Raw genomic sequence first — 18093 nt, 5'->3', positions numbered from 1 at the left:
CCAGGCCCCCAAGCTCAGCAAAGTAACTCTCATGTCCCGACACCCTCCCCATGGGCCACACTCCTTGTGGTGCAGGAACCACTTCCGGTTCCCAATGCCACCTCTGGCCGGGATCCCGTTACCCTCTAACCATCCAAACACAGTACGAGTAGATTCACAGTGTTTTAAATGACAGAACCTAGTAAACTAATGCTTGGTTCCACCTCTAAAAAGTCTGACCCCTCTCCAGGGCATCCCTGGGCCAGCTACTTCCTCCCTGCTCTGCCCACAGCACAACCCCACCTCCATCCTCGTCCTTCTTTCATCTCCAGAGAATGTCCTTTTCTTCCCGTCTACCTAAATCCTGCTGTTTCTTTAATTAAATATGACAACTACCTGCTCTATCGATGAGAGGGTTTGACTGCCTTTCATTCCACTTCCTTCCACACCCATATACCTCTCTTCTGAAGTTCTTTACCAGTGAACCTGCAGCTTTACATCACATTGTGTATGTTCTGTTAGCTTCCTCACATATGACCCTATTTCTAGGAAGAACAAGAGATGCTTGAGAGTAGGGTGGTGATGCTGACTTTGAACATGCCCCAGAATGCACACGCAGACACTACAAAAACTTGATTTTTCTTATTGCTTGGCTTTGAGGTTATCGTTAAGTAATAAGAACTGTACAATTTGTTACAGACAGACTTCTACTTTGAGATTAAACAAGGACAAGGAGTTAAAATCCATTGGGGATTTCTATACATAAGTAGGCTGGCCAACCAACATTAAGCATTCAGCATCACACACCTGGAAAATGCCGGTACCAGGGCCCCCTGGAACTCGAGCTGCTCTCCATCTCTAAACGGTGCCACCCTGCTACAAACTCGACCACCTCTCCTCCCATCTGTCAGGGTTTTTTTGTTTTTTTTTGCGGTACGCGGGCCTCTCACTGTTGTGGCCTCTCCCGCTGCGGAGCACAGGCTCCGGACGCGCAGGCTCAGCGGCCACGGCTCACGCGCCCAGCCTCTCCGCGGCATGTGGGATCTTCCTGGACCGGGGCACGAACCCATGTCCCCTGCATCGGCAGGCGGACTCTCAACCACTGCGCCACCAGGGAAGCCCCCCATCTGTCAGTTTTACAATTCTTCCTTTAGGCTCACCCACATCTTTTCCTTAAGACTCTCTCCTCCTGTTCAGTGACAAAGCCTCTTTGTCCACCATGATATTGTACAAGACTAGCTTCTCCACAGGCGTGGTGACAATGAAAGCAATCTACTCCCCACCTAGCTCTGGTGGTCACAACTTGGAAGGAAGTATTATCTGTAACTGGGATTTATTTATTAATACTATGGCTACTCTTTCAAGATCCATTCAGAATATTTTGTTAAATTCCAGAAACATGAGGTCTGGGACGTGCCTAAGGCTGTGAGCCGGTCCGGGACCATCTGGCCTCAGGGCTGCCCCTGGCCGGCCCCCGTGGCCTTACCTTCTTTCCCTCGGTGTCCCCGCAGTAAAACTGCTCAGCTTTAGTCTTGCCCATCACCACGGGATCGGCAGCCTCCAGGTGGGAAGGGTTCGCCACCAGCGACAGGGTGATGTTCCTGTCGGTCACTCGGTTGATCCGCCGGTGATACATGCCCAGGTGGTACTTCACGTCTCCAGAACCCTGAAGGTACAAACAGTCGGTCTTTACCCTGGGCATGGAGATGCTTACTCTTCACGACAGCCCTGTCCTGTGTTATTTCTCCTCCCAGAACCCCCATTCCTGGAAGGATGGAAAGCCCTTCCCCAGAATGGCTCTACCTAGGGCACAGGGAGAAGGTCCCTCAACCAGAGGCGCACGTCCCAAACCCCAGCGGGGAGGACTGTGGGGGCTGCCAGGCCTCTGATCTCTCTTTTCTCCAGGAGGTCGGCCACCAGCCACCTCCTTTGCTAGTGGTATGGAGGATCCCAGGCCCAGGTGCTTCCACAGGAACAAGTGGAACCAGGGTCTGGTGTGGGTCGGAGCTATGCTAGTTTCTAAAAGAAATCAGGTGTCTCACCTCATCAGCTGCCTCCAGCTTTGAGTCGAACTGACAGAAAATCTGCTCCAGCTCCTTCCTGATGACGTTTGCAAGCACGTTCAGCCGCCCTCTGGTACACAGAGGAGCGAGCAGGGCCTGAGCTGTGTTCCGGGCAGCAGGCAATGCTGTTCTAGCCCCTTCCTCCCCCGATGGACAGGCAGTGCCTCGGTTTGCAGCCCGAGAGGAGCTGAGAGCAGAGCTGATGTGGGACACTCAGCCTCTGCTTGCCCGGCACCCAGGGCCACGACGAGGTGGGAGGAAGAAAGGTAGAAAACGGAGAAACACTGCCAGCCTGCGGCGAACGCTCCACCCTCAGCCTCCGCTGCCGCCTCAAGCTGAGGTCTCCACTCCACGTCACCGAGCAGCCTTCCCTCTAGGTTAACCTCCCTCAGTGGAGATCCCGACAAGGGCATGAGGCCAAGATGCCTGCCTAAAACCACTATGGCCTTGAGTGTGACAGTGGCTACCGAGGGAGGGGATGCCGTGGCGATGGCTGTCCCGGGGCAGGGGTGCAAGTACGTTCCAGGCGAGCCAGCCTCCTTGCTTGCCTAGTGCCCCACCCCGTGCTCTGGAAGCATGAGGGGCAGCCAGGTACCTGTGCGGCATCCCCATGATCACGTAGTCCACTCCGTTCTCACTTGACTTGTCAATGATGGTCTTGAGGGCAGGAATCAGCACCTCACAGCCTTCGAGACCAAAGCGCTTCTCAGATGACCACTTCCGCTGCAGGAACTCCTCAAACCTGGACAGGAACCAAGCCACTCTGAAGAGCCAAGTCACCAGGGCCAAACTTGCTCTCGTGGGGCTGTGGCCACACTCCAAACCCACCCACCCCTGTCAACAGGCTGTGCCACACTGACTGGACCAGTGCAGCCCCGTACCTGGTGGAGCGCACGAGCCGGGCCAGGAGGGTCCGCTTCTCCTCGTTGGTGAACTGCATGATCCCAGGCGTCTCGAATTTCTGCCGGATCCACTGGCACTGCTCCAGGTCATTGATGAACATGAACTCCACCCCAATGTGCTGGCAGTACGCCATCTGTTTTTCATGCACACACACACGATCAAGGGGATGTCCCCCCAGGTGTGTTGACTGCCCACTCAGCCAGAAGGCTGGCAGGAACAGGTGGCCCTCCCTTTCAAATGCAACAGAGCCAGCTGTGACCTGGGGCACCAAGTCTGGGCCCACAACCTCCTCTCACTCCGAACCTGGCCATGAAATACTTCCTCCACAGAGTACAGAGCCCAATAGGCACGGAGGGGACAGTGAGAACCACTAAGCCAAGACATGCTCCCTTCATGGTGGGAGGACAGAAGCACCAGCCCAGGGACGGGGAAGCTCCTGGGGAAGACAGGTTCTCTGACCTCAAGGTCAGACTGTGCCCACCACCCTGAGAAAGAAAGGCCCTGTGCTGCCGGTGGATATCACAGCTCAGTGGCCACTTAAGTTTAGCAGGCTTTTATTTATTTTTTTTAAATTAATTAATTAATTAATTTATGGCTGCGTTGGGTCTTCGTTGCTGCACGTGGGCTTTCTCTAGCTGAGGCGAGCTGGGGCTACTCTTCGTTGCAGTGCATGGGCTTCTCGTTGTGGTGGCTTCCCTTGTTGCGGAGCACGGGCTCTGGGCACGCAGGCTTCAGTAGTTGCGGCACGCGGGCTCAGTAGTTGTGGCTCACGGGCTCTAGAGCGCAGGCTCAGTAGTTGTGGCGCATGGGCTTAGCTGCTCTGCGGCATGTGGGATCTTCCCGGACCAGGGCTCAAACCCATGTCCCCTGCATTGGCAGGCGGATTCTCAACCACTGCTTTTAGGAATTTAAAAAGCAATGTCCTGGTGTGACAGTAATTTTTAAAAATTAATTTATATATATATGTGTATATACATATATATATATAAAGGCCACGCTGCACATCTTATGGGATCTCAGTTCCCTGACCAGGGATCAAACCCGGGCCATGGTAGTGATACCGCTGAATCCGAACCACTAGGACACCAGGGAACTCCCGACAATAAGTTTTAGAGCCCACAAATGCCTTTCAACGTCTTCGCAGCAGCCATGCTGACCAGGCACTTAGAGGGCCGGGTTCTGCTTGTTGGTTCTGTCTGTGACCCCCTTTGGTTTTCACAACAGACATGGAAACTGGCTGGCACAGTGCAGGGTGAGGATGCACCTGGGATCCCAGTGGTGGGTCCAGATGTGACACCAGAGCAGGGTGGGCACCTCTGCATGTTAATTCTATGATAATGACACAAAGGGACATTTGTCTGAAGTCAACATAATGGCCAACCACAACGCGCTCGCTATCATCCTAGCCAAGAGGAGGAAAACCTTGCCTAGGGACAAAAAGAGGAAATGGAGCTGGGAAAGACCTTGGTGTTTAAGGTATTTTCATTAACTCCAAAACTATATTTCCCTGATGACACCTCATGTGATAAACTGGGAACTTTTAAACTGGATGCACAAGAAGCCCAGGGATGGGGGGTGCTGGCCTGCCTTCCCTGACTTCAGAGCCAGCACGAGTCACCACTTCCACCGGAGCTGTACAGTGACAGTGCCCTCATCTGCTGAGCCACAGAAGAAAGTGTATTTCTGCACAAACACATTTGAGAAAACATGGCCCAGCCACAGCGTCTGTTAACATGAACCTTGAACCTTCCTCCCTCAGCTTAAAAAAGGGTGCATCTTCCCTGGGACCCAAGGTCTGAGTTGTAAGCCTAGCAGAGAGGAGAGGAAGGGGTGGGGAGAGAGGGGAGGGGAAGGGGGGAGGGGAGGGGAGGGGAAGAGAATGAAGGAAGGGGAAGGGGGAGAGGAGGGGGAGGGAGGAAGTGGGGCGGGAGGGGGAGGGGCTCCCTCCTTTAGCCGTGGAGGCAGGAGAACACGCCCGGGCTCCTTATGTCCATTACTGAACAATTAAAGGCTCAAAGGAGACTATCAGGTCAAAAACAGTATGTCTCCATTATTAACAGCATGAATTTAGCTATTAACTTGGACACATAGTTACTGGGCCCCTGGATCATATTTTGTTTTTCCTGTTCTTGGCTCAATCCCCAGGAGAAAAGGGCAGGGGGGTTTAGGTGCCGATTCTTAGCTTCTCCCTCTAGTGAGACGTTAGGAAGCCAAGAAATTGCACTCGCTCTAAGTATTCAAAGAATTTCAAGTTGATTATTATGTCACGGGACCAAGAACATACTTAAATTCTGTCAGCTCACACAGCCGCCCAGTGCATGCACACGTCACATGTAAACATACCTAACCCACCATCATCGGGTGAGTTTACACAAATATCTGTAAACAACGAGAAGGGGAATTCCGAACTGGGACAAGTCAGAATCGTAGGCTCTCTTGGAAGAGCCCTGGATGTGGGGCCCTCTGGGGACAGGAGGTGCTATGGCTGGGACCCCTGGAGTCCAGGTTCAAGTGTCCACAACAGCCCAACTCCTGGGTTCTGGCACTGGATGAAATGAGATCCGTGCATGGCTCTCTGCCCCTTTCAAATGCTGGATCAGTACAACCTGGGGCTCGAGCAGTCGCTTGCAAACACAGCTGCGTATCCCTATCTCTGGGAGATTTGTAAAAATGCACACTTCCAGGCTCCAAAACCAGAGCTGACTCAGTTGGTCGTAGGTGGGCCAGGAATCTCCCCAGGTGCTCCTAATCAAGTTGGCTTGGGAATGACACCCTTTATTTACTGAATGCTTTAGGACACATTTTTAAAAGTTGGAAGCAGAGCCTACATTTTGTCATGGTTGATTGTAAAAATAAAAAAACATGGATTTTCATCAACAAAATAGCAAAAAACAAAACAAAACAATTCCCTTTCTCCTATATCAAGAGAAAAACAACCTAGTCTGGAGGCCTCCTGCCAACACAAGTTTTTAGCAAGTCCACTGGAGTTTTCTGGAAATGACTTGTGTTTTCTTACCTCCAGGCGCCGGATGATCTCCCGCAGCGGAAGGGCCGACTCCTGTCCGCCGATGAACGTGGTGGTGGGCAGGTGGAAGACCTTGTCCAGGTCAGATTCGTCCAGGCCGTAGAACCCTACGGGGGTGAGGAGAGACGGGCACAGCCATACGGGGGCCACAGTTTAGGAAAAGGGGGAGGGACTCCCCAGGGGAGAGAAAAAAGAAGAACAAAATCATAAAAACCTCTGTAATGTACGAAAATAAATACTATATTACAGCCAGAAACACAGACTTTAGCAACAAACAGAAGCTGAGTATATTACTGGCATCACAGGTAAAGGAGAATAAATTCACATGAGGCATATATTAGTCCAGTGCACCAATTATTCATAATTTAGAGAAAAATGTATTTCAAGGTCCCACAGACACAAAGCAATTTAGGTTTGAAAAGGCACTGGGTAAGTCAATCAGAAAGCAAATGAAAAATAGTTAAGGAGAGAATTCAAGTAGAAAATGAGGAACTGGACTAGACTAGGTCACATATGTCTTAATGGTGATGGCATTTGTATGTGGTGAGTGGAAGCTAGGAGACTGAGAAGTGAGGGACAGTCACCAAGAAGCCCAGTGGCCTGCGGGAGAGCTGCCAGGCAGCAGGGCAGAGGCTTCCACAGCCACCTCTGATGAAGGACGGCGCCGTCTCCTGGAAGACCTCCAACTGCACATAAAGACCCATCCTCCAGACAGCGCTCGTAAGTCACAGATCTGATTATCGCTCTCCCCAGTCCAATACCGACACGTATTTACTGACTAATTGCTAAGGAACCGACTATCACTGACTCATCACTGCCATTTGCTGAGCACCACGTGCAAGGTGCCTCCTCATCTGAAAGCATATTTCAAACTGACAAACACGTGATGGAGTGGAGGGGCTCTTTCCAGGGCATTATGTGCTTGTTTCATGTTGCAATAATTATCAAAGGGGAAGGGACTTGGAGGAAAACTGTCCGGTGACACTATAGGTTAGGCTCCCACCCACAAGATATTGGCTGGAGTGAGGCAAGGTGCAGTTCACAATCCCAGACGCCAGGATGAAATGTGAAACGAGCACCCACAGTCTCTAACACCTGACTGTGCAAGATCAGACAGTCTCCCATTTCCTGGCCTAATTAACTGTAAATAAGACAGAGGGCCCAGTAAGGGACCCAAGCAGTTGCTCGCAAACACAGCTGTGTATCCAAATCTCTAGGGAATTTGGGAGGGTTGTAAAAATGCACATTTCCAGGCTCCAATGCCAGGACTTGACTCAACTGGTCATGGATGGGCCATGAACATCCCTGGAAGATCCTATTCAAGCTGGCTTGGGAACGACAGCTTTTATTTATCTAATGCTCTAGGATACTTTTTTTTTTTTTTTAAGTTTTAAAAGCATATGTTTTTCAACCTCTTTTTGTTTTATTAAAACAAAAGCAACCTGGCTTTTTTTCACCGTGGGGGGGTGGTGGTGATGGTAGAGTGGCTTGGTTAAGCTATGCACCCGTTTCCTGCTGTTGTTCTATCAAGGATGAGGATGGGCCATCACGTGGGCCTGATAAAGCATGGTTCTGGCCCTTCACAGCCCAGCTCTCAGTGTTTATGGAGGAAAACCGGAGTTATCTGGGGGACACTTTTCCTAGCTCATGGGAACACTCAGCAGTGGGGGCTCAGGGAACCGGGGTATCCAAAGAGTGCACACTCTGTTGGGAACAGTTTGAACATTTTGATTGTGGAGTTAACCAATGACCTGTGTGTCCCAGAGGAGAATGTGGGCTTGTCATGACCTTTCAGCATGAAGAGCCCTTGGCCTCACCATATGTGTGATTTTTCATTTCCATCACTGGGAACTGATCATTCTTGGGCTCTACTACTGAACTTCAAAACTGCTGCCCTTGCTTCTTAGTTCTTCACAGTCATTTGAGAACTTAAATCTACAGACGCCTGGGAAGGTAGTATAGACATATTCCTACCTATTCCCCCACCAAGTGCAACTAAAAACCCCAGATATCATATATAAAACAAATGTAAGATGACACCAAAGGGTGGAGAAAAAAGCCAACCAGCCAAGGAGGTCCCTGGGTTTCCTTTTGGGCTCCCATATCCCAGACTTGGAGCAAAGAATGTGGAAACTTCTACAGGTGTAGACAGAAAGAGCCCCAACAAAAGCTGCTCTCTTTAAAGGACCAGGAGAAAGGCAGCCTCGCAGGACAGAAAACTTTTAGACTGTAACTGCTTTGCTCCACCCAAACATACGGAACACACTGCAGCCCCATCAACACCCTTGTCAGGCTGCAGTGCACTCTGACCTCTGACCCCACCCAAAGGTTTCAAAGTAGGCCCAAGAGGAAGCCCAAACTTTCATTCTCTCTGGGAGGTAATGCACTAGCCCACTCCCCCACCCTAATGTCAACAGAGACTTTGGGGCCCAGAATGTCCATCTCCACCGGGGAGTAACTAGGTGGGCCCCTCCCTACCAGAGCAGTGTTCGGAGGAGCCTTGCTATAACAAAGATTTCAACAAGATCCCATCTCACAATACCCAAAACCCTGGTTTCAATATAAAAAAAAATATATATATATATATAATATAAAATATAAAAAAAAAGAAAATATAAAAAAAGAAAAATCACTTATAACAAGAACTAGGAATACGTCAGATTGAACGAGAAAAGATAATCAATAGACACTAACACCAAAATGACACAGATGGGGCTTCTCTGGTGGCGCAGTGGTTGAGAGTCCGCCTGCCAATGCAGGGGATGCGGGTTCGTGCCCTGGTCCGGGAGGATCCCACATGTCGCGGAGCGGCTGGGCCTGTGAGCCATGGCTGCTGGGCCTGCACGTCTGGAGCCTGTGCTCCGTGACGGGAGAGGCCACAACAGTGAGAGGCCCACGTACCGCAAAAAAAAAAAAAAAATGACACAGATGTTAGAATTACCTGACTAAGATTCTCAAGAAGCCATTATCAAATGATTTCAGTGAGCAATTAAAACATGAGAGAGACATGAAAAAAAAAATTAAGTCTCAGCAAAGACATAGAAAGTCTCTGCAAAAAATTAAGATACAAAGAAGCACCAAATGGGAAATTGTGAAACTGCAAAATATAATAACCCAAATTAAAACTTAGTAAATGGGCTCAATGGCATTATCAGAGGACAGAGGATCAGTGAACTTAAAGGGAGAACAACAGAAATAAACCAACCTGAAGAATACAGAGAAAACAGATTGGGGGGATAAAAGGGAAGGGGCTTCCCTGGTGGCACAGTGGTTGAGAATCTGCCTGCTAATGCAGGGGACACGGGTTCGAGCTATGGTCTGGGAAGATCCCACATGCTGCAGAGCAACTAGGCCCGTAAGCCACAACTACTGAGCCTGCGCGTCTGGAGCCTGTGCTCCGCAACAAGAGAGGCCACGACAGTGAGAGGCCCGCGCACCACGATGAAGAGTGGCCCCCGCTTGCCACAACTAGAGAAAGCCCTTGCACAGAAACGAAGACCCAACACAGCCAAAAATAAAAATAAATAAATTAAAAGAAGGTACAACATTTAAAAAAAAAAAAAGGGGAAGAAAGTCCTAGGGACATGTGATGCTGTAACAAAAGATCTCACAGTTGTATTGATGAATCCTGGAGGGAGAAGAGAAAGCGGGAGGCTGGAAACTTCCCAAGTATGGCAAAAGACTTACCCCACAGACTCAAGAAGCTCAGTGAACTCACAGAATAAAGCCAAAGAAATCCATGTCAAAATATGTTACAATTAAACTTCTGAATTTAAAGACAGAAAAAATCTTGAAAGCAGCCAGAATATAGTGACACTTTGCCTAGAGGGCAAAACAACTCAAATAACAGTGGATTTCTCAACAGAGGACAAAACAACTCAGATAATAGTGGATTTCTCAACAGAAGCCATGGAGACCAGAAGGAAGTAGCACCACACTTACCAAGAGCTGAAAGAACTGTTTCCCCAGAATCCTATATACAGTGATAATATCCTATAGGAATGGAGGAGAAATCAAAACATTTTCAGATGAAGAGAACTAAGAGAATCTGTCACCCTAAATGAATGGCTAAAAGAAGTTGTAAACAGAAAGGAAATGATACCAGAAGGAATCAGACAGGAGGAAGGAAGAAAGAACATGAAACTAAAAAATACAGGTAAATAAAAGACTTTCCTTCTCCTCGTGGGTCTTCTAAATTATGTTTGATGATCGAAGCAAAATTTGTAATATTATCTGATGCAGTTCTAAACATATGTAGAGGAAATATTTAAGATAATTATATGTTTTACATGGAGAGAATGAAGGGATGTAAAGGGAGGTAAGTACACTTCACTTGAACTGATAAAATGATGACACCATTAAATTGTGATAAATTATGTAGTGACATAACACCTAAACAGCCACTAAAAAGGCTAAAAACCACTAAAAACACAAAGAGAGATGATCAAAATGACTATATATAAATAAAAATGGAATTTTAAAGTATAGGCTTAAAAACCTAGAGGAAGTCAGGAAAAAGAAAGCAGAGAAATGAATAGGGACAAACAAAATGAAGGATAAAATGGTAGACTTAAGCCCTAACATATCAATAGTTACATTAAATATAAATGGTCTAAATATACTATTTAAATGACAGAGATGGATGGAGTGGATTAAAAAAGCAGGACCCAACTATATGCTTGACTTCAAATACAGTGATTTAGGCAGATTGAAAGTAAAAGGATGGAAGAAGATATGTCATGTAAAACATGTCCAACAAAAGCAGGAGTAGCTATATTATCATCAGATAAAGTATACATTAGAGCAAAGAAAATTACTAGAGACAGAGAGGGACATTGTATGATAAAAAGATCAATCCACCCAGAAGACATAGCAATCCTAAATGTGTGTGCACCAAACAACAGAGATGCAAAATTTGTGAAAAAAACACAACAACTGAGGACTGAAAAGAAAAATAGACAAACCCACAGTTTGTCTGGAGACTTCAAAGCCCTTCACTCAATAATTGACTAAAAAAGTAGATAGAAAGTTGCCAAAGATATACAAAGACTCTACAACTGACAGGATCTAATGGACATTTATAGAACACTTCACCAAACAACAGCAGAGTATGCATTCTTTCCAAATGTCCATGGAACATATGCCAATTCAGACAATATAGTGGGCCATAAAAACACCTCAACTAATTTAGCAGAACTGAGGGACTTCCCTGGTGGTCCAGTGGTTAAGCATCTGCCTTCCAATTCAGGGGATGTGGGTTCGATCCCTGGTTGCGGAACTAGGATCCCACATGCCACGGGGCAACTAAGCCCGCATGCCGCAACTAGAGAGAAGCCAGTGCGATGCAACTGGAGAAGCCCACGCACTGTAACAAAAGATCCCGCGTGCTGCGACTAAGGCTCAACGAAGCCAAAAACAAAATAATTTAGCAGAACTGAAATTATATGGAGTACCTTCTCCAACAACAATGGAATCAAACTAGAAATCAATAAGAGAAATATAAAAGGAAAATCTCCAAATTCTTGGAAACTAAACACCTTCTAAATAATCCATGAGTCAAAGAAGAAATATTAAGGGGTATCAAAAAATACACTGAACTGAATGGAAACGAAAATACAATATGTCAAAGTTTGTAGGACAGCTAAAGCAGTTCTGAGAGGGAAATTTACAGCAGTAAATGCAAACATTAGAGAAGAGGAAAAGGCTCTAATCAGTAATCTATAAGATCTTACCACAAGAATCTAGAAAAAGAAGGAAAAAAAAACCAATACAAAGAAACCAGAAGTACGGAAATAAAGATAAGAACAGAAATCAATGAAATTGAAAACAGCAAAACAGAAAAGTCAATGAAACAGCTGGTTCTTTGGAAAGATCAGTAACATTGACAAACTTCTAACAGGACTAACAAAGAAAAAGAGAAGACACAAATTACCAATATCAGGAATAAAAGGGGATATCAATACAGACCCTGCAGATATCAAAAAGATACTAAGGGAATACTATGAACAACATACACTTGACAATTCAGATGTAAACAAACCATTCCTAGAACAACACAAACTGCTGTTACCCACCCACTATGAAACAGATCATCTGAATAGCTCTAACTTTTAAAGAAATCGAATTCATAAATAAAAAGCTTCTGAAAAAGAAATCCAAACCCATGTGGTTTTGCTGGGGAATTCTACTGGATGTTTAAAGAAGAATTAACACCAACTCTACACAGTCTCTTTCAGGAATTAGAGTAGGAAGAAAACTTCTCAGCTTATTTTACAAAGCTAGAATCACCCTGATACCAAGAGCAGACAAAGACAGTCAGAAAAAAAAATTACAGACCAATATTCCCTACGAATACAGATGCAAATACATATATATAGATGCAGCAATATGCAAAAAGAATTATATACCATGACCAATTGAGGTTTATTCCAGCAGTACATGTAAGTTTGGTTCAATATTTGAAAATCAATCGATGTAATCCACCATTGATCAGGAACAAAGCAAGGATGTTCATTCTTATGCCTCTTAGTCAACATGGTACTGGAAGGTTCAACATGGTACTGGAAGGTCCAACCAGGGCAATTGGGCAAGAAAAGGAAATAAAAGGCAAACAGATTGGAAACGAAGAAATAATTGTTCCTATTTTCAAGTGAGATGATTGTCTACCCAAAAAATTCTAAAGAATCTACTAAAAAAAAAAAGTCCTAGAATAAGTGAGCTCAGCAAGGTCACAAGACACAACATAAAAACAATCAATTGTACTTCTAGATATTAGTAATGAATAGATAGACACTAAATTTTTTTGAAAAAAGGAAGTACTGACATGTAAATCTAACAAAACATGTACAGAATTTGTATGCTGAAAACTATAAAAAGCTGATGAAGGAAATCAAAGATCTAAATAAGTGAGACATACTATGTTCATGGATTGAAGGGCAACATAGTAAAGATGTCAATCCTCCTTAAACTGATCTATAGGTTTAACACAATTCCTACCAAAATGTCAGCAAGAGTTTTTGTAAATGTAGACAAGCTTATTCTAAAATTTACGTGGAAAGAGGCCCTAGAACAGCCAAGGCAATTCTGGAAAAGGAAAATAAAGTTCAGCAGCTACAGTAATCAAGACAGTGTGGTACTGGTGGAGAGACACACCTATTAAAAGAATAGGGAACCCAGAAACAGACCCACTGAATAAGTCCAACTGATTTTTGATAAAAGTGTATAAAAGCAATTCAATGATAAGAAAGACAAACTTTTCAGTTAATGGTGCTGGAGTGATTGACATCCACAGGCCAAAAATAAACAAACCTTGATCTAAACTTCATATCCTATACAGAAATGAACTCAAAATGGATCACAGAGTTAAATGTTAAATGCAAAACTATAAAACCTTTAGAAAAATACAGGAGAAAATCTTCAGGATCTAGAGCTAAGAAAAGAGTTCTTAAACTTGATACCCAAAACATGATCCACAAAAGGGAAAATTGATACACTGGACTATAGAGTTTAAAACTTTTGCTCTGTAAAAGACCCGATTAACCAAAGAACAGAAACAACACAAAGGTCCTTCAGTGAGTAAATGGTTAAAACAATTCTGGGACATCTATGGCAAGGAATGCTACTCAGCAATTAAGAAGGAAAAAATTAGTGTTAGAAAAGCATGCTGATTGAAAAATGCCAATCCCAAATGTTACATATTGTGATTTGTAAAACATTTTTGAAATGACAAAATTATAGAAATGGAGAACAGAACAGTGGTTGCCAGGGGTCAAACATGGGGGTGGGGTAGAAGGGGAGTAAGTGTGGCTACAGAGGGGCAGCAGGAATGACCGCTGGAGTGATGTAGACCTCTGTGGCTCGACTGCTGTCAGTGTCAGTATCCTGGTGTGATGTACTATGGTTTACAAGATGGTACCACTGAGGGAACTGGCTGAAAGGCATATGAGATGTCTCTGTTATTTTTCATAACTGCATACAATTATTTCAAAATGAAAAGTTTAATCAAAACTAGAGTCTCACAGACATTATAAGATGGAGGAAAAAGAGAACTTCTGAGTGACACCTGGCATGGAAGGAAGACTGGCCACTGGGGTGAGTGACAGCAGGCAGATGACCCCCGGCACCCCACTCTGGATTCTTCAAAGGTGCTCTGCCCAGAACCAAGGGTCTTTAAGGATTCCTTACTTCATTAACTTTTTATCAGTACTTCAAACATGGGAAGATCAAAAGGGAAAAAATGCCCTGGAAGCAGAATCTGAAAGAATCCAGAGTCCAGTCAAAGGCACAGTGCAGGATGTGGAGGAAACGATGTGCCAACATGCAGAATGTAGTGTGGCCTCGGGCCCCCGCTGGCTACAGCAGGAGCTAGAGACAGCCTACGCTAAAGACGGAAGCCCAGCAAAGCGATGGTGAGACACATGTGGAGGTGAAAATGCTCTTCAGAACACAAATGGACAGAAGCTAATATGACATGGTTAAGTAGCTCTACCTGTTGGATAACAGCTATATGACAGGAAAAACATATCTCAAGACAATTAACAAACTTCAAAACACTCGACAGAGTTGTGTCAACTTTCCCCAAATTGCATGCTGGAGGAAAGCTGCACATCCTGTTCAAATGAAGTCCTCAGCTCCAGAAAAGTTAAAGCCTTGTTATTTTCATACCTCCTACTGTTAGCATTCCAAGTCGTTCCTTGAAAACTGCAAGGTCTGAGAGGCGGAGTGGGATAGCATGGGTGAGTGCAGAGGGAAAAAGACAGGTGAGAGTTAGTTTACAAAACCCAAAACACCCCAAAACCCTACACCATTACCGCAGGAACAGGGAGCACAAACACTGTCACACAGACATAGACACTGAAGGAGAACAAGGGAGGGCAGATATGTGGTCTGAGAGCTACTTTGATAAACATGGAAACGGTTCATGAACAGCTGGAATAAGGTGAATCGGAAGGAGGGAAAGGCCGCTCCCTGAGAGCAAGAAGCCACCGTGTGGTGGCAGCTGAGACCTCCTCCCTTCCCCATCCTGAACAAGTGGCCGACACAGAGCTCTCCTGGGAAATCAAATCCACCCAGTCCAGACTGCTTTGGGATGAAAAAACTGGGGAAATGAAAATGAAAAAGCCTAATATTTGAGTCCCATTCCTCAGAACTGGAGCATCAGGCAGCAGACTAGACCCAAAACCTCAAGCTCCTGCTGGATTCTAAAGAGTAGAAGGTAGGTCCTTGGTCTCCCCTCTTGAGAAGGTAGAACCAGGATGGAGGAACTCAGCTGCTGAGGACATAGGCTGAGAGCCACACACGTGCACAGCTGCACACACTCCTGCCCCACAGCTGGAAGCTTGCCTGGCGCTAGCGAAAATCAAGATGTTGATCTGGACACACAAAATACCTCCTGACGCTGGTTCCCTGGGAGGGTGGGCCTGATGACTGAGGGGTCAGAGCATGGTCACTGGCACTGTGGCTGCTCCCTGCCCTGGGAGTAGAGAGGAAGGCCAGCCAATGCATCCTGGGACGCTGATGGCAAGAGCTCTGGCTCAGAGAGGACGGAGACACCTGCTCTGAGTGGGTAAAGCTCTCCTCCTCGCCCTCGAGGACGGCAGCACCTACCAAAGACCTCAGAGCCAGCGGCTCTCAAGACAATGGAACGTCCAGGTCCTGCACAAAAGCATGGATGCTTTGCTTAAGGCAAGGATGAAGACTCTTCATTTTTTTCTTTCAATCCTCATAATCAAGACATAGGACCATGCCAAGGAGCCATAAGCGTTGCCTGTGGGACTATCTCCCCACCTCCTCCGCCACCTCCCCACCTGCCGTCGGCCTCAAAGGGAACTGCAAACGTGCATCTGTTAAAAAAAATCTAGGGACTTCCCTGGTGGCGCAGTGGTTAAGAATCTGCCTGCCAATGCACGTGATACGGGTTCGAGCCCTGGTCCGGAAAGATCCCACATGCCGCGGAGCAACTAAGCCCGTGCACCACGAATACTGAGCCTGCGCTCTAGAGCCCGCGAGCCACAACTACTGAAGCCCACGCACCTAGAGCCCGTGCTCTGCAACGAGAAGACACCGCAATGAGAAGCCCACGCACCACAACGAAGAGTAGACTGCACGCAGCAACAAAGACCCAACGCAGCCAAAAAATAATGAAAAAAAAAAATCTAAAGGCAATATGGTAAAATGTTTACATTTGTTCACTCTGGGTACTGGGTATGTGGATGCTTTTATTTTTATCTGCACTTTTTGGATATTTTTAAAATAAAATACAAAGAAAAGACACAAACCGAAGGAGAGTGGAAAGAGAATAGATATTCTGGTTGTCATTTACAGAAAGCACAAGGGATTCCCAGCACCTGAGCACTTTAAAACATTTTTAAAAATTACTTCTTGATGAGCACAACATGCTCTGCTGGAGAGACAGAGAACGGCTGAGATTTGGCCGTGTTGTTTCTAAGCGAAGCATAGCCGGCAAGAAGCAGGGATGTGCCTTGGTCTGCCAGTTTCTGGGCATCCAGGAGGGAGGACACCTCTGCAGGGGGATGTACCCACAATGACCTTAGCTTGGCCTGCCCTCCTGAGTCACTTGGGGAACCTGATCCCAACTCTTCACTCAGTGGTCTGGTGGCACCACACACTCACTGCACACAGCAGCCAATAAATGCTAAGTAAACTGCTCTCTATTGTTCTGAAATTATGAAAGCAGATTAAAATGCAACTCTATTTTTAGTTCATTCTTCCCAGCCATCAAGGGGGCAAAACTCAACCAGAAAGAACGCTCTGGAAGGTCGTCAGAAGGGTGGGGAGACTTCATGTCCTGCTGTGCTGGACATGGAGTAGCTAAAATGTTGCCATAATTTGGACTTTTGAATTGCCCTTTTAACTATTTAACTCAAGTTCATTTCCTAAGACTGACAATTTGCAAACACTAATGGTAAACAGAAGTTTCACGCCTTCCTTTTATTTACAGAATTTGTTTTGAGTTCTCCTTTAATTATGTTTAAGTCTCACATTTAAGTAAATTTCAATCATTTTTGTCACTGTGAATAGTTATACTATAGAATTTATACAGAAACCACAGACGATGGCATTTTTAAGCTGGAATCTAACTCAAATGCTGCACCTGGAAGAGAAGAGAAAATGGAGGGCAAGAGCTAATGAGAACTTTCTCCACGTCCCCACCCAGCCAAGGGCAGCTCTGCTGCGGCCAGAAACAAGACTGCCCCAAGCCCCGTCCTCACCCCAGCGAAGCAAGGACTGGATGCCAGCGCAGGACTGCAGCCTGGAGGGGAAAGAGCGCACAGGCTGTCTGGAGTTGATTTGTTTCTACTTAAGGTGGCAACAACCCCGACCTCAAGGGACTCGCTGTCAAAAGCTGCACGCTGACCCTTCTTTAGGGCCAACCAGGAGAGGCCTCGCTAGGAAACCTGATCCCATCTGGAAGCTTCCCACCTCTCCCTAGGGAGGAACATGGAATGTGTGCCCAGGCATCTCAGGTTGGAGCTCAACTCTCCTCCAGCCAAGACGTGTGGTCGACATAAATCAAGATGCGCTTCTGGGGGACACCTCGAACCTGGCTCCTAACATAACACATGCTGGGAAAAGGCCCCCCTTTCCTAAGCAGTCACTGCACAATTCTAGAACATAACCCACACCTGACTGAGAAACTGTTCTAACGTTAATTTTTAAATTTTAATCAAAATAATCGATAACCCCACCATCTCAATGATATTTCTGTTGCATTCACAGTATGTTCTGTGTGCACGTGTCTCATGGTGACCCTGACATGCTGGGACCATCCAGGAGCTGGAGCATGTCGGCCAAGTCTGCTGTCTACCTGTTAACACTCTCTACCCGTGACTGCAGGGGCCATGAGTATTTCTAGGATGTTAGCATACGGAACCTAGGCCCGCGTTTCCCAACCTTCTCAGAATTGGTCAGAAAAGGGCAAGAACTCAGTGGAAACTTTTCATATTTTCCACCTTATTAAAAAAATGTTGGGGCTTCCCTGGTGGCGCAGTGGTTGAGAGTCCGCCTGCTGATGCAGGGGATGCGGGTTCGTGCCCCGGTCCGGGAGGATCCCACATGCCGCGGAGCGGCTGGGCCCGTGAGCCATGGCCGCTGAGCCTGTGC

General features: G+C 46.3%; 1 protein-coding gene across 4 annotated transcripts in view; it reads right to left on the bottom strand.

Annotated features, from left to right (window-relative positions):
- OGDH (oxoglutarate dehydrogenase) overlaps window positions 1-18093 on the bottom strand; it is a gene marked incomplete at both ends in the record, with an annotated part of 59000 nt that overhangs the window by 20392 nt on the left and 20515 nt on the right. For 2 of the 4 annotated variants that reach the window (XM_079710942.1, XM_079710941.1), the window contains 6 exons: window positions 1466-1645; window positions 2022-2112; window positions 2638-2784; window positions 2924-3078; window positions 5962-6077; window positions 14635-14679. In XM_079710942.1, the coding sequence (XP_079567068.1) occupies window positions 1466-1645; window positions 2022-2112; window positions 2638-2784; window positions 2924-3078; window positions 5962-6077; window positions 14635-14679 (734 nt within the window). The remainder of the gene's footprint in view (window positions 1-1465; window positions 1646-2021; window positions 2113-2637; window positions 2785-2923; window positions 3079-5961; window positions 6078-14634; window positions 14680-18093) is intronic. The other 2 variants (XM_079710940.1, XM_079710943.1) reach the window with 1 other exon arrangement.

The sequence above is a fragment of the Hyperoodon ampullatus genome (genome assembly GCF_949752795.1).
Source record: "Hyperoodon ampullatus genome assembly, chromosome: 9".
Classification (NCBI taxonomy): Eukaryota; Metazoa; Chordata; class Mammalia; order Artiodactyla; family Ziphiidae; genus Hyperoodon; species Hyperoodon ampullatus.
The sequence above is the reverse complement of the archived record's forward strand: the minus strand, read 5'-3'. Positions and strand labels throughout refer to the sequence as shown.